Source organism: Alligator mississippiensis, chromosome 1 (genome assembly GCF_030867095.1).
Source record: "Alligator mississippiensis isolate rAllMis1 chromosome 1, rAllMis1, whole genome shotgun sequence".
Taxonomy (NCBI): Eukaryota; Metazoa; Chordata; order Crocodylia; family Alligatoridae; genus Alligator; species Alligator mississippiensis.
Window position 1 is genome coordinate 384,915,904 of NC_081824.1, and position 21,520 is coordinate 384,937,423.

The 21,520-nt window shown below is 38.4% G+C and overlaps 1 protein-coding gene across 5 annotated transcripts in view; it reads left to right on the forward strand.

The window, feature by feature from the left end:
• RBM26 (RNA binding motif protein 26) overlaps positions 1-21,520 on the forward strand; it is a 94,100-nt gene that overhangs the window by 43,628 nt on the left and 28,952 nt on the right. For 4 of the 5 annotated variants that reach the window (XR_009461702.1, XR_009461762.1, XM_019488608.2 and 1 more), the window contains exons 14-20: positions 2,380-2,451; positions 5,925-6,053; positions 8,715-8,789; positions 9,603-9,770; positions 14,880-14,984; positions 16,350-16,559; positions 19,884-19,970. Coding sequence is in view for 3 of the 5 variants with exons in the window: in XM_019488608.2 (XP_019344153.1) it covers positions 2,380-2,451; positions 5,925-6,053; positions 8,715-8,789; positions 9,603-9,770; positions 14,880-14,984; positions 16,350-16,559; positions 19,884-19,970 (846 nt within the window). In the remaining 2 variants the exon portion in view is untranslated. The remainder of the gene's footprint in view (positions 1-2,379; positions 2,452-5,924; positions 6,054-8,714; positions 8,790-9,602; positions 9,771-14,879; positions 14,985-16,349; positions 16,560-19,883; positions 19,971-21,520) is intronic. The other variant, XM_019488609.2, reaches the window with a different exon arrangement.

Sequence of the window (21,520 nt, forward strand, 5' to 3'; positions counted from 1 at the left end):
GACTGTCTCCTGGGATGCCATGCTTCCTGGACAGTGCATTTCCCAAAGGGCTTACCCTACATCATATAGTTGACCGTGAATCAGGAAAATATCATTTTCCCCCCCCCTTTACATGCTACCTTCCCCCTGCTCCCTGCCCCCAAAAGTACCTGTCTTTTTGGGAGGAGAGGGTGTATTGTATGCAAGAAAACAAGAGGCTTGTTAAAGGAGGAGGGGGAGAAACCTTGTCTTGAATTTGAGTAACTATGGTAAATATGCTTGTATTGAGAGAGCCTTTTTTTGTTTCCAAGTGTTGAACTGGCACGTAGTATTTGGTGCGGAGATGCCAATGAACTGATGCAAGTCGAACTAGATGTTGAAGTACCTAGAATTGTTCTATGTTGTTGTGCAGGATGAAATAAATATTGTCAGAATACCTGGCATGGATTAGGTTCATTTAAATGCTTCCATGTGTATGTTGCTGAATCACCTAGGTAGCTTGTGGGCTGGGAGGTCTGATCCAGCACTGGGGACTGGTGATGCAGAGCTGCACCATACTGCCTATCCCCTCCACAGCACACTTGTGCTGCTCCATCACATCTGCACTTCCCTCGCTACAGAGAGGTCGGGAATCTGCAGCAAGTGCAAGCAGGTGGTTGCTGTGGAGGCGAAGACTCCCAGCCCACGATCGCAGCTGGGTTGCAAGCTTTGACTGTGCCAGCAAAAGGCTGGCCTATGGCATATGGTTAGAAATAGCCCTCTAGAATGACCATTGTCAGTCTTTCAATTTAAAGATTTCACCACAGAATAATAATCTGTATATTACTGAAGTTGGGAAGCATGCATTTAAATAAGCTGTCTATAAGCTTTGCCAAATAAAACTTTAACTATTAAATTCTCAGGCTTTTAATTTGTTGTATTTAAACAACTTCTGATTGTGAAATATTTTCTAAATATTTGCATGAAATTGTAAAATCCAGGAACAGTACTTGTTGCGAAATACTGTTACTTCAGATGTTTTTGCTTCAGTAGGTGCTCATTTTGCATCTTGGATAGCAAAATAAGCCTTAGAAATTAAGCAGATTTGACTTCCAGTTTGGCTTGTCTAGACCATCTTCTAAATGTCAGTCCACTTAAGTAACAGCTGTGAGAAGCATGATAAATTAAACTGTTCAGATCTCTACATTCAGTTCACTGCAAGTGAGCATACCACTGCCTTAAGAATCCCATTAACTTGAAGGTTTGGGGCTTAATTGCCTGTGTGGCAATCTTTAGACCCTCTCTTTAATGAGAGAGGTTTCTTACTAGAAACGGTCTGTTGTGCCACATACATGTGAGAATTTTTATTTGTACAGATTGGACACTTGGATGCAAACTTTGAGTGATAATGACGTAGTAGGGCTTTCTTATGAGGTGGTTTTTGCCAGGTTTCTGCTATATAACTTGCCTTTTGGTTTTACCTCCATGTGTTAAAGCTGTGCACTTTCAAATTCTTGTAAATCTAGTTTGTTGGTCATCAGTCCCACTGAACCTGCATTGAAAATATTCCAAAATACTTTCTTGTGGGTTTTATGGCTCCACTGTAGCAGTTAAATGATTTTACAGGAAGAATTTTATTTCAGGAGATCAGTTATGAAAAAGATGCAATAGATTACATTTTAATTCATGAGGTTCTTGTTGCCTGCAGGAATTGGAATCTTTACTTGCTAACAGTCAACACATTTAACATATTACATTTCTTCCATTAACCTGCATTATTAGAGGTGGATGGTCGGCATCTAACTTGGAGATATTTTGAAAAATGTTGTATTTCTTTTAATTAAAGGAATGCAAGTAACATAGTAAACTGTATGAATCCTGAAATATTTCAGAGCAGATTTTTTCTCTTTGAAGGATTCTTCAAACACTATATCTGGTCTATAGCCAGACAGTTTCAGCGTTTCTTTGGTTCATATACCAGAAGGAAGAAAATCTTTAGCTTACGTTTCACAGCACAAGTTCTGAAAGGTGACATTTGGAAATCAGTGCCTGGATTTTCAGCATCTACAACTCTTAGTTCAGGGGCTTCTCTAGCTAAGTTGTCTTGCATGTTAAAAAAAGATACTTCTGGGTATGTTATTGTAAAACATCTTTTTTCCAAAGTGACACCACCACATCTGCTATTGTTTGGACAAATTCTTGTCATCCCATCTGTTCAGACCTCTTATCCCTAGGGCAGCTGATGTATTCAAGCATTTAATATTCTTTTATCTAGATGTTTGAATCTTAAAAGTATGGTATATGACTCTACTCTTTTGTTATGGTATGCTCTCAAAATTTTGTGGTTGGATTGTCATTACAAACTTACATAATTACACATGTTTAGAAAAATAATTAATTTTATGTTTTGTTTTCGGTTAGAATGTAACTAAATTATCTGTGAAGGATAGACTGGGTTTTGTATCAAAACCAGCTACTCCAACAACTGAAAAGGTAAGAAAATACCATGTCTGTGTGTTCTCTCTTGCATCTAATATATTCCTAATACAGAATTCATATTATTTCAACTTTGCACTTACAAGTTTAAGAACAGTTAATGGCCAGTGCTACGTAGCGACATAAAGTATGTGTATACTACTTTTGGTTTAAATAATTGATAGGATTATAACAAGGTGGGTATGTACTCCTGTTTTACATTTGTTTTACATACCAAGTTGCCTTCATTCATCTACCAAAAAATTGTGTTAAAGGTGAACTTAAATGCTTTTACAGTATCTGTTTAATATCATGAGCTATTAGCAAAATAGTTCTGTGAACTTTAACTACCTTTGTAACAAACTGAAAGGCCTGCTTTCTGGGGAAGGAAAGGCTCTCAGGTTTCTGTGTACCTCTTCAAACTGATATTACAAACATTTATCCCTTCATTTGTGCTTGGAATGGTCCCATCCAGATGGAGTAGAATATTTATTTGGTGGAAGTAGTGTGCACCAGAAGTAAAAGTGACCTTTGTGTAAGAGGTAAAGAACCAGAACGCCCGCTAGAATGGTGCAATAGTACTGTATTTACTTGAATCCAAGAGGAGATTTTTTTTTTTCACCCTTCAACATGGGGGGGGTGGGTATCTCAGATTCAAGTACCAGCCCAGGGTACAGATGGTAGCTGGGGCTACAGCTGTCATTTGCCCTGAGCTAGGGCCAGAGCTGTCACTCTGGTGGTTGCCTGGCTTTGGCCAGGGTGATTCAAGATGGCTCACGCAACAAGTGGAGTGTAGGAGAGACAGCATGGTATGGAAGAAGTGGGGCACAGGAGACTGTGCTGTGTGTGCTCTAGGGTAAATCAGAGCAACACACTAGCTAGGTATCTAGAGTATTGACTTAGACATTTTGTTAATTTTGTACCAGAGTTCCTGAAATACTGCTTTCTTCTTGCACTCAAGTATTTGTGTGCATTTGTATTAAAAAGATATGTAGTTGTATATACATGGTGTATCTATTTTATTGCTACTTAAGTTTAATCCTAGGAAGCCTGTTATGGTTTGAGTGGAAGTCCTTCCTTTTATTCTCCTCTCATACAATTTGAATTTATTAACACACATTTCTATGAAGTGCAGATCTATATTAAAAAATTTTTTTTTCACTTTGCTGTGTGTGTAGGCAAATATGGGTGGGAATTTGCAGTTTGTATATGTTTACACATTGAGTTAGGGGAAAGCATCATTTTGCTCAAGTTCCAGATGTTGAAATTGGGTCTGACCAGTTTCTGGTGACTATTTCTTTCATCATTTGCGCTGTTGTATGGGTCATACCATTTCTTTGCAACTGCCGTGTCTGTGTACAAACAGATTAGCTGTTAAGAGCAAGGTATTTTCCTAGAGTATGTCCTTGTTGCTGAATGGAGTAATAGGATGCGATTTAAGACATCCTTGTAAAGTTGCTACACCCCTGAGAATATAGGACACTTATACATACATGTTTGTCTTCTCTAACATGCTGGAAATCTAGTGTGTCAGAGCAGGCTCGATTGAGTCATGTGGAGCATGAGAACATATATGTGTATAAATGGCAAAACATGCGTCAGCACTGAGAAAATGGCAACAGTTTGCTTTGAAACTAAAACACCTTTAATGTGTTTTAGTTCAAAAGTGCACTGCTGCCATTTTCTCACTGCTGACGCACATTTTGTCATTTATACGAATGTGTGCAATGCAGTGCTGGGTGCTTTTAAAAGTGCCCAACGCTGCATTACATGCATGTATGCATATGCCTACAGTGAGCCAGGTTTGTCTCTAAGCAGCTGTAAGAAAAAAAGTTCAGAAACAGAAATGGTGATCTTCTGCTTTAGGGCCTTTGGTAAGGTCTGAATAAGGTGGCTTTCCCACCTTTTCTTCGCATACTGCATATACTGGGGAGGCTGACCTTACTTCTGAACAGATACATCTGTTCTGTTGTTTCTTTTCTGTTAAATGGCTAAATGTTAAATTGTTTCCTTTTTAACAGGGTACTAGCAGTGTTTTGGGAGAAAAGGATAGATAGATAGATGTCAATATTTTTCTCTTTGTTGTTTTCCTGCCTGTTTGATGAAGATTGCCCTGAAGCTATTTGTTGAAGTACTATTTGCCAGATGTTGGTGTTTTATAACTCGTTAAAGCTGCATTTCAGCTCACCTTTAACAGCCCACTTAAGGACCCTGATGGGCTTTTATAATACAGTATTTATAACGTACTAATATTTTTTTCCTACTCTCTCAGCAGATCCACTCTAGAAAATACTTTAGTGTAGTGGAAAGAGTAGAGACAATAGATACAAAAGTAGTAAAGACCCTTTTGTGAAACATTTTCAATTGTAAATCTCTCTTAGTTGTAGCTGGTCTTCTAAGCCTTTTATCTTTTTTCCTGTTTCTTTCCTGTTGCTTTTTCTTGCTGTTAAGTGTTAGATATTTTTTTTATGAAGACACAGTTGATCAGCTGTCTCACCAGCAATCTCCATGCAGCTTTATTTTTAATTTTCCCTTAAATTTATATTGGAACTATTTTAAATGTCTTAGGATTTGGATGCATGGTGTATATAAATGCTGTATTTGATAAGGAGTCAGGCAAAACCATATGTGCATCTTCTCTGGCCTTTGAAACTCCATAGTGGCCTGATCTTTAGGAACACTACAAAAGCAGTTTGCTTCAGATCCTTAGCTGTGATAGAGAATGGCATATGTTAAGGAGGGCCTACTGAAGTGACACTTGTACTTCTCAACCTGGGCCTGACTGTGTCAGTCGAGTCTGAACATTATTGAAAAGCATGCAAAGGCTGCTTTAAGTTACATTGGTTGCTGACTGCCTCCCAGGATCAGCACTGAGCTGAAGATTAATACGGCATAGGGAAATTTTATAGTGCTGCATTACACGTGAAGCAAAGGAAGTGAAGTTGACACTAAAATCCCTTTCTGTGCTCTGTGGTGCTAAAGAAAATCTCCCTTTTACTGTTTATTTTAGCCTTGCTTTGCATTTGACTTTTCATGACAGCTACAATGACTGCTCTGAGCATTAGTGTTTAAAATTAGGGTGCAGTCCTGTATTTTAAGAGCGTGTAATCACAAGTAACAGCATTTTAGGTAGAAAATTTAGGACTAATTATAGTCTCAGGTACGCAACACAAGAGCTCAGTCATCTTACTTTTGATCAAGTCCTAAAAAAGCTTCTGTGTTTAAATTTTTAAGCGGTATTTGAAATCTCACTGTAAAACGTGTTTAATTGGAAGACATTTAGAATACTTGATGTGGTGCATTTTTATTAATTGTTTAACTCCAAGCTATCAGAAACATTTTATTACTCTATAATTTTTACCAGCCTTCTAATCAAAGGAGGCAGAGGTCATTGGTCTTATGAAAAAGCCTATATTTTTTTAAAACATTTCTGTTTCTAAAAGTAAAAAATCTGAAATTACTAGCAAAAATTAAATGATTTCCTCCTGTAGGTATTGTCCACTTCTACTGGCTTGACAAAAACTGTGTACAACCCTGCTGCTTTGAAGGCAGCACAGAAATCTTTGCCTGTTGTTTCCACTTCCGTGCTAGACTCTAATGAAGCACAGAAGAAAAAACAGGTAAATTAAACATGCTTCTTATATGTATGTAAAATAAATAACTTAATAGATTTAGGAATTTGTAACTGTTAGAGGTTGTATGAACATATCTCATCATAACTGCATAGGTGGAATTAGTAAATCAAGTGTTCATCGCAGAATAGAGTTGGTTTCAAAAGGCAACGAAAGTAAAACTTTAGTACTTGTTTGTTTTGTTTACTTTTTGCAGTGTATTTCATACCAGTTCAATGAAGACCAGTAGGACACAACATATGAAGCTTTTGTAATGGAAAAAAGAATCTTCACGTTGGGATGTTAATTTTCTTTGTTAGTTGGAAGAAGGGTGTACAGTATAATCCTAACTTTGTTTCCCAATTGTCTCGTTTGCTGTATTTGCCCTCCTCAAGTGAGAATTGTCGAGCTCTTTAGCCTGTTTTAATTGTACTTTATCCCCTTTAGTATTCTTTAATATACTTATGTGAATAAATTAAGTCCTCAATTTCCTTTTGAGTATAAGGAGAATAAAGCCAAAAAAACACGCCTGGCTCTAGATGAGACTCACCAGTTCAGTTTACATTTTCAAAATCACTTCTGGGTCCTCTGGTTCACTTTTACTTGAGTAAACTAAATATAGATTGAATATATTGTCTTTGTGTATGAGCACACAAGTTGAATCCATCCGATTTAGGTTTATACAAAAGCATTAAGGACAATTCAGCTCCTAAATAGAGAGTCTAGGCTAATGTACATTGTCTGTAAGGGTTTTCAATTTTTTTTTTTTTTTTACTTTAAGCAGGGCTTTGTGATTATATGTAACATGGGACCAGACTCCTTTGATATTTGGAAGCTCTTAGTACCTGTAGCACCCAGTGACATAAACTAAAATTGCAGTTGCTCAGCATCTTTGAAAATAAGCTGATGAATATCTAATATTAGGTGTCAGAAATTAGAAGCCATTGGTTAAAATCTCAACTGCAATACTGAATAATCATTTAAAAGGAAGAAAGAACTAAGGTTCTGCAACATAACTGGCTTACTGCCTCATGCTTTTTTCTGTTTAAAGAGATTTCTTTTATAACCATTTTACTTACGAGAAAATCATGGCTCATTGTGATAGATGTAAGATACCCTTCTTTTCTTTTTCTTATTTTCATTGTTTTTTCTCATCTCTGCCTTTTTACCTATCTTCCTTTTCCGTTCCCTTTTTCTTCATGCCCCTTGAGTGTATAATCCTCTCTGGAGGTTGCAGCTACTAAAGAATATGATTGCACATGAAACATAACATACCAAGTGAGCAGAACTTAAGCTGATATTTAGGAGGATATACAGATGCAGCATTAGTATTTTTATTATGGCTATTGGTGTATTTTCATTTTACATGAAGTAATTCTGTGGCAAATACTCTTGTAGTTTGGTTATACTAGCCTGTTGACTCATGCACGGGTGGGTTTTTACATTTCTACGGCTCCATGTCAGACACGTTGATTAATTCTTTCTCAGTGTCCTGGGGCTAACCCCTTACTCCCATTCTTTGTCTGAGATTAAGGAATATACATATCTATATATTTTAATTGGCATTAACAGGAGCTGAGCTGCAGCTCTGGCCTGGTCTTTGCTGCCCTCTAAGTATAGGTTTTTTCACAGTAGTGAAGCAGACAAATGTGTTTTTCTCATTTGTGCATTCATACGTGTCTTCAGAAAGAGTTACATTCCTAATAGCTTCAAGATAAACCTTTGATGCAACTGATTAGCTTCTTTCTGGGTAGAAAACTTAATTATTTTGGCTATGGTATCAAAGTTTCAACCCCCCCCTCCCAAAAGAACACCCCAGCGTTTTAATGTACTTTTGACTTCCTTGACCTAGAACTAGACCATAAAGCTTAATTTACTGAATCCTACAACATATTTTTCCTACATGTCTGAGCTTTTGCTTATAAATTATGTAAATTAATGTTGTGCATTAAAAAATACTTCCTCTGGTACTGTGGAGTACAATATTCTGCCTTTCACTGATGTACTGATCTGCTATAGATGATTACCCTACTTGCAGTGAAGGAGGGATACTTAATCCATGAGAGGAATGCACCTGCCTAAATCAGGTTATCAAATCCTGATGTTTGACGCTGCTTTCCCAAATACAGCAGTAAAAGCCACAGTATCTGGCACCTTACAAACTGGCATGATCTATTAACTGGCATGCCAGCTTGTAAGGTAAAAGTGAAACCGGAAGTGCCCTCCATGGCACTTCCGGTTTCGCCAGGTCCCCATGGCCTGGGGCATAGCAGCCTGAGTGGGGGGCCTCCCTCCCTGTCCCCCAGCATACTGACGCAGTGGGAGGGGCAGCAATGTGGTGGGAGGGGTAGTGGCGCACCGGACGCAGCAGGAGAAGCGACAGCCCGAACAGGCAAAGACGCCTGTTTGGGCCTCTCGGGTAACCGGCATATTTGGTTATCCGGCATCCCCCATTCCCCACGGGTGCCGGATAACAAAGCTTTTGCTGTACTGTGTTTCAATAGCCTTCTGTAAGTATATTAGTTTATATTTGTTACTAGAAATTTGATGGTGGTTATCAGATTTTCTAAATCATTTAACACAGAACTTTTTAGTCAATGACAGAATATACTTCTATTGAGCAGCTCATCATTCAAAATCTAGAAACTTTCTGTAATCTTATACTCCTAGGAAGCACTAAGACTTCAACAAGATGTGAGGAAGAAGAAGCAAGAAATCTTAGAAAAGCATATTGAAACACAAAAGGTAAAATGTTAAACGTTGAATATCTTTGATTTGAGTAAGATGGTAAAAATGAGTTGAAATCTGACTTGTAAAATGTCAATAACTTTCATTATTAGAATAATTAGAAATGTGTAGGCATGGATTGCAGTCTTTCTTTAGGGACACTATTATCGACAGTGTTCTGGTTCCTGGTTCTGACTCTTCCATCCTGAGACAGTGAGATTTGCATAAATATAAGTTTTAATCTTAACTGGGGGAGACAGTTCTCCCCATGGTTGTGGTTGTTATGAAGTGGCAATAATGGCTGCTCCCTTGGTTCCTAGATCTTTCCAACCAGTTTTTTTTTCCTTGGATGCTGTCAGCAAAGAAGCCACATATGACTTCCAGCTGTTGCTACTTCTGAACATCTTGCAGTCTTGTTCCTTAAGTATCTATAGTTACTGATCTCTGAAGCATCTTACTCTTGTCTTGCTTTGTTGCTAACTATAGTAAAGAGCTTTTGCATTTTGCATTTGTAAAGAGCATTTTTACAGTAAAAATGCTTTGATACTTTGCTTTATTTGTCCTCATAGTGCCAAGTCTGTCAGCTTTATGGTTTGGTGGAGAATTGCTGTCCATACCAGTATTCTGTAGATCAGGTTGTCCTTGGCACTAAGGCTCAGAAGTAAATGTCTGACAAAGTTCTGTTCCAGATGGTGAATGCGACTGCTTAGTACCCTACTACAATTGAGCATAATATACAAGAGTATAAAATGCATCTGGAAAATCTTTAAAAATATTTTATAAGCATTGTTTAAGTTAAGACATAAAAAAGTAACTTTTAAAATTGAACAGATGTTGATTTCAAAATTGGAGAAGAACAAAGCCATGAAATCAGAAGACAAAGCAGAAATTATGAAAACACTGGAAACGCTGACAAATAGCATTACCAAGCTAAAGGATGAATTAAAAGGTGTGTCATCTGGAGGACCTCCTCTGAAAAGCATGAAAACTAAGGCTCAGGTACTCTGTTTTTTATTATAGAATTACATGCTCATGTTTATTAATTAGAGAGAGAGTGAATATTTGGAAAAAAAAATCTGTCTAGATTGACTGATAATTGAAATACACAATTACATAAGATGATTCTGTATGTTTCCATCACTTAAAGAAGCCATAGTACTTGTTTGAAATTTGTTATCTGCTGTTGTTACTAGGTAATACTTATATCCAAAATATATCATAAGAATTAAAATCGTGCGCACACACGCTGTCTTTGCTGCTTATCCCAAGTAACTACTCAATTTCTCCTGTTTGGGCTTTTTAAAAACAGCAACATTAAGAGAAATACCATATTCCTTCAGCTATAAAATGCACTTTTTAAACCAGGTATTTCTTTCAATAATTTCCTGAGTCTTAAATTCAAGTTAAATTAAAAAAAAAAAAAAAAAAAAAGTTAAAGTTTCTTTATGTATCAAAGATATGTTATCCTTGTTAAGACAAGGTTCCTTGGGTGAATTTGATATCTTTTATTAGACCAACCCAAATGGTTGGAGAATAGTTATTAAGCAAGCTTTCGGGTTCAAAAACCCTTCGTCAGGCTAAGGAAGCTTCAGCAGTTGGTGTGTGCTCTTCCATCCATCCTTGTCTGCCTATGTTCTTAGACCAACACGGCTACAACCCATTATCCTTATAAATGTTTTTGTTTCGTTAGTTTGTCATAAAATTCAGGTTTATCTTAAAATCAAGAGTGTCTTTTACTCAGAGGAATGCAGCATATCTTTAGCAAAAAGTTGCGTTGCGGTTCAGGGTCAGATTTAGGTTTGTTTCATGTTCTAAATACTCTTGCCTAGGTTGCAACCTTGTGTTCTTTTCATTCTTGATTATGTAACAGTACTGTCGAATAAAGAGTGGCTTGTGAGGAGTAATGTAGTACATAGATATTTGACAAATATCTCACTGAACCTTCCCACTTTGCATACTGCTTAATTCTTGCATAGTATTCTCAATTTCTTTTAACTACTTAGAACGGGTTTTGACTTAAGAGGTTTCTTTTTCTCTGTTTGCTTTTCTTTTTGCTGCTACAAAAGACTGATTACTTTGGTCTTTCCCACAATGTAAAAATCAGCCTCCAACTCTGCTTTCTGACCTAGTTATATTGCCTTTTAATGACAGATTTTTTTTGCTATCTTTGGGGGAGGGTATGTTATCCACTACCATTATAAAAAGATTTTAAAAGGCCTAGTGAAAGAACAGTATTACAGAATTATATCAGTCCTTTTATAAATGAGTAACCCCAATTGTTTTCTCTTCTGCTCTAGCAACCAGATAAGGAGATACTTAAATAAAAAAGAGAAGGTTTTAAAAACTATTGATGGTATTCTTAAAAGTGTTTGGTACTTCTCTAGAGGACCACAACCAATCTTGATCTCCTCCAGCTATTCTGATCTGCAGCCCTTAAAATGTTTACTTCTCCCTTCTAATGTGTTTGTTTTAGGAAGCTCCTCTTTCAGGAATGGCCTTGAATCCAGTCTGTGGTGAAGTCTTAAAGGACATTCAACCATATATGTGAGCAAAAAACATGGAGCAATCTGCTTAAGAGGCAGATCAAACTTAAAAAATAGTAACTACAAAATGATGGTGAAGTACAGATTTGATGCATAAATATTGAGGTGACCTTGCTCATGGCTTCATTACCTCATCTGTTACGCTGATAAAATTTTATGGCATGTATTTTTATTTTAGGCATCACATTAAAAGAATTGGGCCTGGAATTTGTGTTTATTTTTCAGTGTGGGCATCCTGAGACAGTGGAACCCTGATATTGCTGTATTTTGATTAGAAACAATATGTGGGTGTAAAATGTATATTAAAATTTGGAAAAACAGGTTTCTCATATCTTCTGCAGCTAGCGACCTCTTTCAGGTTGAGATGTCCTAACATCTCTTCCCGAACAGCTCTAACCTTATCTTGAGGACAAATTGAACTGTAACTATGCCAGAAATAACAGATGTTAAAGAATTAACCCTGTTATAAATGAGGCAGTAACTTGCAAATTCATTCTTAAGTATAATTGATACAAATTTAAGTATAATTAATAGAAAAGTTTTTTATAAGGTTCAACTGGGGAAATAATTCAACATGAACATGATTTTAACCAGTGAGTGCTAGCAATACCATGTTTTGTGTTGCATTTCAATTTATAGTGAGAAAACTTGCAGAGATAAAAGTGGGCTGAGAACTTGAACTTATTTTCATTTAAAGTTTTCAGAGTTGGTTAGAAAATGGCAGATATGTATTTTTGTGACCGGAGAATTATCAGTTTGTCTTAGCAGTGCTCCAGGAGGTTCTGTAGAAGAAAATAGTCCCAAGTAGGTATAAAATAAGAGTGGGTGCTAAACTGTGAATTGTGAGTAGTCAAATACTGTGACTAGGTCTTTATTTTTCTGAAGTCTGAAATGAGAGGAAGCAGTTCAGGACTATTCATTTCCATGTTTTTTGCTGAATGTTTTTACTTGTCCTTAAATGGACAGAAAATTCATGTTCCATCCCTGAAGCTTGTTTAGGTGGCCAAGGATGTCTGACATGCAAGGTAAATTGCCCTGGAAGAGAATTATTGAAGGTATCAACAAGAGGACACTGTACACCATTAAGGGAAATCTTTGCTTTGCTCTTAATTAAAGACAAAAAAAAACAAACAAAAAGCACCCTCATGAGAGCCACCTTTACTTCAAGTGATAGATGTGGGGAAAGGAATCAGTCATCTGAACAAAGTAAAAAACAAAACAAAGAACACTTTGCATTACTTGAGTAACTTCTTTTTGACGTTTACGTTAACATCATTGCAAAAGGACCTTGTTGCTGGGACTGTAAGCAGATGTCACCTTTGTCCTGCAATAAAATTTTCTGTGGTGAGGCAAAATACGAACATGCAAATATCTTTACCTCTTATTGCACTACAGATGCCCAAAGAGGGCTGTGCCAGCAGTTCCTGGGAACAGGTTTGCCACTCCGTTGCGGCAAATGTCCGTACCCTTCTGGCACAGTATGCCAGTTTGGAAGCATGCATTCAAGTTGGGGTGTCGGGTATCTGGGGCCATTATTCTATAATAATAACCCTGTGGGGCAGTGGCTCTGATCAGTGTCTATACCTGCAAATCAAGCAGATCAGCTATGCTGGGGATCCATCCTGACACAGCCAATCCTGGCAAAAAAAAAATGTCTTCGTAGCATTTTCTTAATGCTTGAAGTTGGGTAGCAAATGGAGCCTTGAAAACTTAAGGTAGTACATGCAGTGCATTAGATCAATGTGACTGTGCCACACAGATTGCAAAATGTTGCTCCCACTGAATGTGGAAACCTCTGACTGCCACCTAACTTGCCTTAATTAGTCCTTTGCATCTTTTGGATCCTGGTCCAACTAAAGGGTGGTGGGGGGAGGGCAGGAGGAAGGGGAAATAAAAGCATCAAAAAATAATCTTTCCCAACTCCTGAACTTATATAACCTCAGACTCTATTGTGTGCTTTGTGAATTCGAACTGCGAGTCATGTTTCTTGAGTTTTGAAACAGTTGACTTTGGACATCCTGGGCCATGTGATGAATACATGGCAAAACAATTTGTGAAAAACTATACAAAAAGAAGTAGTTTATTTCCTGTGACTTTTTTGAAACAGTCTTGCATAGGAAAAGATGAAGATTTTGTAGTACTATTTGCCTTATAAAAGTCATGTAATTTGAGAGATAGCAAGAAAAGATGTCTGTAGGATGTTCGTGTTGACATTATCAGTTTGAGTAATCCAGCCTTTTCTTTTCTTTTTCAAAGCCTCAAGTTTTCTTCTGAAAAATCTTCCTCCTTTATCATTCAGTGATGGACATTTGGTTTCTAACTCTCACACTGTCACCATACCTGTGAGGTCTTCATCTCTTACAGTCAGCTCTTGAGCACATGACACATTGGTTTAAAATCATATGTAAATATAAAATAATTTGCTCATGTTCTTTTTATTTGATGTGTCATTGGAACAAATGGTTGCTGTCTTTTCCAGATTCTCAAATTGGAACAAAATTCCATCAAATACATGGTCATACGTGAAGGTCTCCTGTGCCTCAGACCTTAGTGATTACATCTGACACATCTGAATTTTGTTTGAGCAACACATTTTACCATGATCTGTTTGCATGGGTTAGAATAACAGAAAATTAGGGTTGGAAGGGGCCCCAACCCCCTGCTCAAAGCAGGACCATCCCCAACTATTTCAACTTAGCCAAGGCTTTGTCCAACTTGGTCTTAAAAGCCTGCATTTGGTTTTGTATATTATGGTTTTTAACACATCATGCCGGGAGAAGTGAATCGGTGCATGTGCAAAAGGGTTCAAATGTTTTCGTAGCAGAGGTCTTGGTAGCGTACTGAACACATTTGTGACCTGCTGTTCTCTGCATTGAAGTACTGGTTGGACTTCTCACATTACTGAACTATAGTGGCTTTAAAGTTGTTTGCCACTGGAGTGGATGCTGTCTGTTTTGCTTATCATTTTGTATACTGAATTGTCTTGTAGAATTCATGTTTTTGGTACTTCCCTACCAAAACTACGTAGCAGTGGCAGATCACATTTTGTTTTTCTACTTTGTTTCACCTGTTCAGTCAGTACTAGAAACCATGACAACATGGATCTTGAAAAAGCTCACTGCAAACTGAATTTCACTTTGCTCTCAAAACCTGCTATCATGTTTTGTTTTCTGAAGGATGATACCCAATGGAATAGAAATACTGCCTATTAAGTTAGAGCTAACTTAGTAAGATCTGAAAAGACACGGCTTAGATATAGACATGTTACCCTTTTCTAGTTTTTGAATCCCCTTCTTTCTGTGTTTAGCTTTGTCTCCTAAGATTCTACTTTAAGACACATGTACAGAAAAGGAGACTCTCACTGTAACTTTAACAGCCACCTAGCTCCCTGGAGACTGTATCATATTAGTCCTAGCATGCTGCATACTTTTAAGACAGCCTCACATGACATGACTACCCTTTAGTATTGTGATGGACAAGCAGGACTGTGGTCACTCAGCAGATTATTTCCCAGTTTGAGAGTAAGACGTATATGAACTAATAACCTTTCTTGACTGTTTCTTAGATGCAGAAAGAATTGCTGGATACTGAGCTGGATTTGTACAAGAAGATGCAGGCTGGGGAAGAAGTCACTGAACTAAGACGAAAGTACACAGAACTGCAGCTTGAAGTATGTTTCTTTCCTTTTTTTCGTTATTTGCCATTTTTAACAGAGTGTTCATGTATTTTTTAATTAACTTGCAAGTTGCTTTACAGCATAAATTGTTGTATAATGAAGTTTCAAAGATGAAGCCTCATTTGTGTAGGTTGTACGCAGCCATTTTCTCTTACTTCATATCGTCAGTTCCTGCACTCAACTCATGTTTTGATCACTTTTCTGTTCATATTTTGTACATATTTTTAAAAGCTGGCATTATTTGGTGTGTTATAGAGTTACAGTAGGTAATAGTTTTTAAAAGAGCCAATGTATTTTTTTTAATATTTGTCTATAGGTGGTGCTGTGGATGCTTATAAAGAGCTTAATGCTGGCCTACTTTGATAATTCTTGTTAAAAAGAACATCTCTCTTAAATAATTGTCAGCATGAAGAAACATAATCTTGATCAAATTAAAATGCTAGAGAGAAACAGTGTCATCCTGTTAACTGGTTTTTAAGAAGATATAGTCTAACTCTTGAGGGGGGTTTTTTAACATTTATATAAATCGAACTGGATCCGGAAATGTTCCAAATACAAATTATATGCCTATTTCTTTTTTTAAGGCACTTGGAGAACAAACTTTTTTTTTAATTGTATAATGCAGCTTTTCTTAATCATCTTTATGATGTATGAAAGTGATGTATATTAAAATGCATAGTATATACTTACAATATAATCCTTTCTTTACTGTAGATTGGCAATGCTTTTTTGCTTAATTCTCTGCTAACTCAATGAAGTTTGACCATGCCTGTTAACCTTCCATATTGCCACTAACATGAACTTCAGGTGGTATTATTCTTTTGATGACATTTGGAATAGGGGCACTGAAATAAAGACACTTTAAGTGATCAGCAGTGACTATGATAAATGTTCTTATTTGTGTGTGGTTACAATTGGCTTGCTTGGCTGTCTTTTAGGAGAAGAGGCTCGTAGCTTTATACTACATAAGATATTTTACAATGCTTTAATAAGGTTATGATTTCTGTAAAGTGACTAGAAACAGTTTCATACATTGAAATACTTTCAGAAATCAAGACCTTTACTGCTACAGCATAAAGTTTGTCCCCCTTACTCTGAGTTTCATCTAAAATATTTCAATTCCATTCCAAAGTTGAGACCTGTTTCATTCAAGGAAATTAACTCATTTCTGAAACAGATGCTTGGAAAAAATGTATAGATAGAAGATTTAATTATTTTTAACACCAAGTAGTCCATTTTGAGACATTTCTTAAAGCGGAATTAAGTGTCCACTGTGATTATAACATAACATTTAAATTCTGTCTTAATCTCTAAATTGTGTGCATCAGAGTACTGATATTTTACATACAAACTTCTTAGGCTGCCAAACGAGGGATCCTTTCTTCAAGTCGTGGCAGAGGAATACATGCAAGAGGTCGGGGTACATCACGTAGCAGGGGGAGAGGAATACGAGGCCGGGGACGAGGAAGAGGAGTTCCTGTTCATGCAGTAGTGGATCACCGACCAAGGGCATTAGAGATCTCTGCATTCACAGAAAGTGATAGGGAAGATCTCCTTCCTCATTTTGCGGTATGTAATTACTTCAGTTTTTCTTTTCTTTGGATGATGATGCCTTGTGGTAGAGCACTGGAAAAATGCCCAAAGAATGGTTCTAACTAACTGTTAGCACCACTGTCTCCCAGATTGTGCTTTAACGATCTCTTAGCACTATTAACCCTTAAATGGAACGTGAAATATGAACACGGACAACTCGGTGTCCTAAAATCAAAGTCTAATTCATTAATACAACAAATGTTAGCTTAGCAGTTTCTATATACAGAGGGAGAAAAACAGTTCAACAATCTCACCAAATCCCAGATGTTACTTTGCTCAAAAGAGAAGACAGCTGCTGAGTTCCTGAAAGCAAAGGGTGCATCATTGACTAAAACAGTCCAGACAGGTGTTGAAGGCTGGATTTATGACAGCGACACACAACTTTCTTGCTGCCCCCTTTTAATGCTTTTCTACAACTTCATTCCTTTTGATGACTCCTCTTGTTCCCATATTTTATTCTGTCAGCAGATTCCTTTGTTCAGCAGACCCACCATGAGTACACCTCTTAATTTGGCCTTTTTCTGGTATCTTACTTTGGGCATTATCCATTGGTCTCCCTTATCTTTCATTAACATATCCAATCATTTCATCCCTCTGATTCAGCCAGTTAGTGCCAAGTTCATTTAATTTGAGCTGTTAACAAATATTACTATGTTGTGTTAGAAAAACTTCTCACAGTGATAGAAAAGGAAAGAAACCTCATGTGAGCAAACTGAAGGTCATAAGCTGCTTGCGGGAGGCAAGACCAGTTGATATTGCAGACACCAGCAGAATGAAAAGTTCAGATAATAATGAGGCTATACAGAACTTAAGCAATGATTAAATAAAGCTGAATCTAAAAGAAAACTTTAAACAATACTGTAATTCACTACTCTGTAAACAGGTGCAACTTTAAAGCATAAAATATGACAAGCTACCCCAACACTAACCTCTGTGCCTGAAAGCTTGTCTAACATCTCTCCCAAATGAATGGTTGATCCGTTAGAAGATATTACCAAACAGACTTTGCTTGTTGAAGTTAAACCCAATTTTTAATTAAACAAAATATTCTAAAATAAACCGTTGGCTTCTGACTCTCCCTGGCCAGATTAAAAAAAAAAGTAATTCCTTGGAAAGGGGGTTGGGAGATGCTGCTGAGGAAAAGACTTCAGGTGTTATAATTAGGCATCTACTTAAATCTCACTGGCCACTGATTATTTTCAGGAGGCCATTGTGTTGGCAGCCACCTCTTTTGCCAGGCACTTTTTGTACGGGCAGCTCCCATTTTTTTCACTCCCCTTTATGCAACTTGTTGGCTGAGAGCCTGGCAGTATCCCCACCCCTCATCTTTTTTTTATTTTGGTAGCCACAAACAGCTGCTGGAAAAAAAAATCCTGCTGGGGTGGAGGGCTAACTTGAGTAGCAGAGAGAATGGGAGTGGGGATGACTGTGGGACAGGTGATTGGCATAAAATGAGCACCGGACTCGCGATTTTCTCTGCTCCCTCCCCAGCTCCTGCTGCTTTAGTTTAACCCTCCTGGGTGGGTCTCTATTCCCATCTGCCCTCTCCCACCAGGCATAGCCATGTTGCCCAGGGCCCCAAGATGGCTTAGCATTGCAGCCCTGCCTGACCAACCCATTCTCCCCCAGCCTGGACCCTAAATAAAAGCATATTCACACCTCATCTGCTGCAGCCTTCCTCTTCATTCCTCTTCAGGTGCCCTTCTGATTCTAAGTGCCAGTCAATACTGTTTTTTCTGGTTAGATCCAGCATGACATTACATGCTGGACAGAACAGTTTGCCACCATCTGCATGAAGAGTCCCTTCAGGGTACTGCTTCACACAGTCCATGCGCTTTGCTTTGTGGACTGTCTTCTCACTCAACCTGATCTTAAGTGCAGCAGCCAGCCTCACTGTGCTGTGTGCTCTTTAAATCCTCCCAGTCTCCTGTGCTGCCCAGTGATTGGGTCTGTCAGCATGCTGATTGGCTTAGTCAGCATGCTGATTAGCTTAATCACTGAGCCTTGCTGGGAGACTGTACTTTCTACAGGGTCCCTGTGCTGCTGCTTGTGCCAGTGAGCTGTTCCCCCTTCCCACCCCTGGTGATTTTTGTCAGTTACTGGCGGGAAGAGCATTTTCCTGCTCTTTAGGGAAAGTGGCGATTGCCTGCTTTTCCTGCAAAACGCAAAAACTCAATTTAAGTAGATCCCTAATTATAATATAACTGTTACAACTGCGTGCTTCTGTAGATGTAAGTTAGTTAAATCACTGTAACTTTGACCCTGCAGGGGTTGGGGAGGGGGTGCAGCTCCCTGCTGCTGTGTGGACCCCCAGGGGAGGCATGGGGGGCACGTGCATCCTTGGATTTGTGCGTGGGCCCATTCCCTCCCTCACTTTGGGACCTGGATCTGCACTGCCTATGCCCCTTCCCTCCACTATGTCCCTTCCCCACCACAGACTTACCAGCAGGATGCTACTATCCAAGATGCTGGGCTGCATTCCTGTAAACCAGTTATCAACGCAGCCACACAGAGAGAAGGGGGCTTGGCTATATGGGAGCAGGGGGGGCAGTTGTACCCCAGCTCTGACCTGTCCCACAGGGCTTGGGGTTTAGGCATCAGGGAGAGGTGCCAGTACTGCCACTGTTCCCCCACCATCAAATTTCCTGACCTTTGAGGAGCCCTGTGTGCTGGATTCCAGGGCTCCATGGGCTGGAGGTTGAGCACCCCTGCTCTGGGACATACTTGTAAAAGATTGGAGTCACTTCAAAATTGCTTTTAGCGTAAATAAGAAACTTTGAGGGGGAATACCCATAGGTTTATGTCAAGGGTGTCAAACAAATGGCCTAGCCCAGAGGCTGGGTTTGGCCCATGAAACTGCTGCATCAGGCCCGCAGGTAGTCTGGTGGGCTACTGGAAATGCACTTAACCCTCAGCTCTGCACTGCTGCACGCCTTTGACACTGTTAACAAGTGAGTGCTCTGTGCTGCCACATGCCCCCAGAGCCACACTACCAATCAAATGTAGCCTCACAGATCTGGCGTGAAGGAGCCCCTGAGGTCTGGGTCTAGCTCACAGCAAGTGACATCCCTGATTTACAGAAAGGACCCAAACAGTTGCAGTATGCTGCAGGGTTTGAGCTGTGTCAGAAATGCATGTGAAAATAAGTGTTTAAAAAAAAAAATAAATAGAAATTTACCATCGCCGAAGTCATTTGGACATTTATCACTTTTTTTATGTAGCTTGTTTGAGTACATATGAGAAATACAGTATTTGCATAGAAGAAAAATTTCAGTTAGTTTGTTTTTCTCATATTAAAAGCAATATGGTGAAATTGAAGATTGCCAGATCGATGACTCTTCTCTTCATGCAGTGATTACTTTCAAGACAAGAGCTGAAGCTGAAGCTGTAAGTATATTCTTTCAGTTGAAAGTCCTTTAAAAAAGTTCTCATTAAACTTGCTTAAAATTATCTCAGCTTAAGAATTAAATATGTTTTCAAAATAGTTTAATATCATGTTTACTCATTTTATTTGTTTAGTATTTTGGATGCCTATTTGATAAACAAATTTGATTCTAGAGTAAGACTAGATACTCAAGTCCATCTTAAAAAAAAAAATAAAAAAATCACCAAATGTCTGAAGCTGCTGTTTTTCCTGAAAGCCATAGCAAAAAGGAAACTTGAACTGCTTAGAAGTATAAAGTACAGATTGCCTGGAGAGCCCAGTAGAAATATATGACAGAACCTTACTTGTTAATTTCTCCTTACCTAGATTTCCCAAAGTCTTAATGTTTTCACTGCTGTTATTTTGTTTTTTTTTAAATAAATGATCATGAAACAGCTTATTCAAAGATTTTGTTTTATGCACTGTATTTACTCAAATACAAGATGACCCTGATTATAAGACGAACCCCCAATAATTAGATTCTATATATGGAAAATTTATAAATGTGATATAATTTTCCATGTATAGAATCTAATTATTGGAGGTTTGCCTTGAATTTGTCCCCTTGCCATTGCTACAGTAGGAAAAATAAATTGGGGGGGAGGGGCTTTGCTCCCCTCCCATTCTTTCTCCTGCAGCCCCTTCCCTTCCTCCTTACTGTCCTGTCGGACCCCGCTTCCCTGAGCACATGGAAGTGAAAACTAAATTTGAAAACGCTGACCTTGAAAGAAAAATAGCTGTAGTAATTTTCATATAGTACTAATAGACTTAGTCTAGAATTAATGCATGTTACCTGTTTTGAAACTGCTGCAAGTGTAAGCACAGGTACTCCATAAACACACTTAAAAAGCATTTCGAGTGCCTATTATTTATCGTACAAACTATGCATGGTATTAGTCCAGAGCCGAAAGGTACTCAATTTACTGTATAGCTCGTTGGGCTGGGCCCCAGCAGATACAACAATTTTTCAAGCTCTGGTGACTCCACAGCTCAGCACTGGTCAGTATATGTATGTACTCCAGATAACTGCCCTTTCCACCCCACCCCCTCCCAAAAAAAAAAAAAAAAAAAAGGATGCATGTGCTAATTAGTCATCCACTTATGACTGGATCCAGGTGTTCTTGTCATGAGTCCTGGAATCCTCCAAAATTTATATGCAGATGAAGCATATAGCAACGTGGTCTGGTTTCACATCCTGGAGCGTGGGGCTGTGCTAATCCATATGCAACAGGTTTGGGGCCCCATTTGTTGATGTTTGCCAGACATTTAAGGCTGGTGAAGAAATGGGAGTTATTGAAATGAGAAAGAAAGGCACAGTGCAGCTGTTGGAATGAAGAGGAAGTCAAGCTGTATTCAGTGTAGTGGCTCACCATGTCTTTAAAAAGAGTCAGTTGCTGAGGGGGACTGTGTGCAATAGACACTACCAGATGTATTATTCAGATGGGCTGCACTAACTTCTCCTTAGGAGAAATACCGTGACCCTAAAGGTGGTTTTCCTAGGGCAGGGGACATA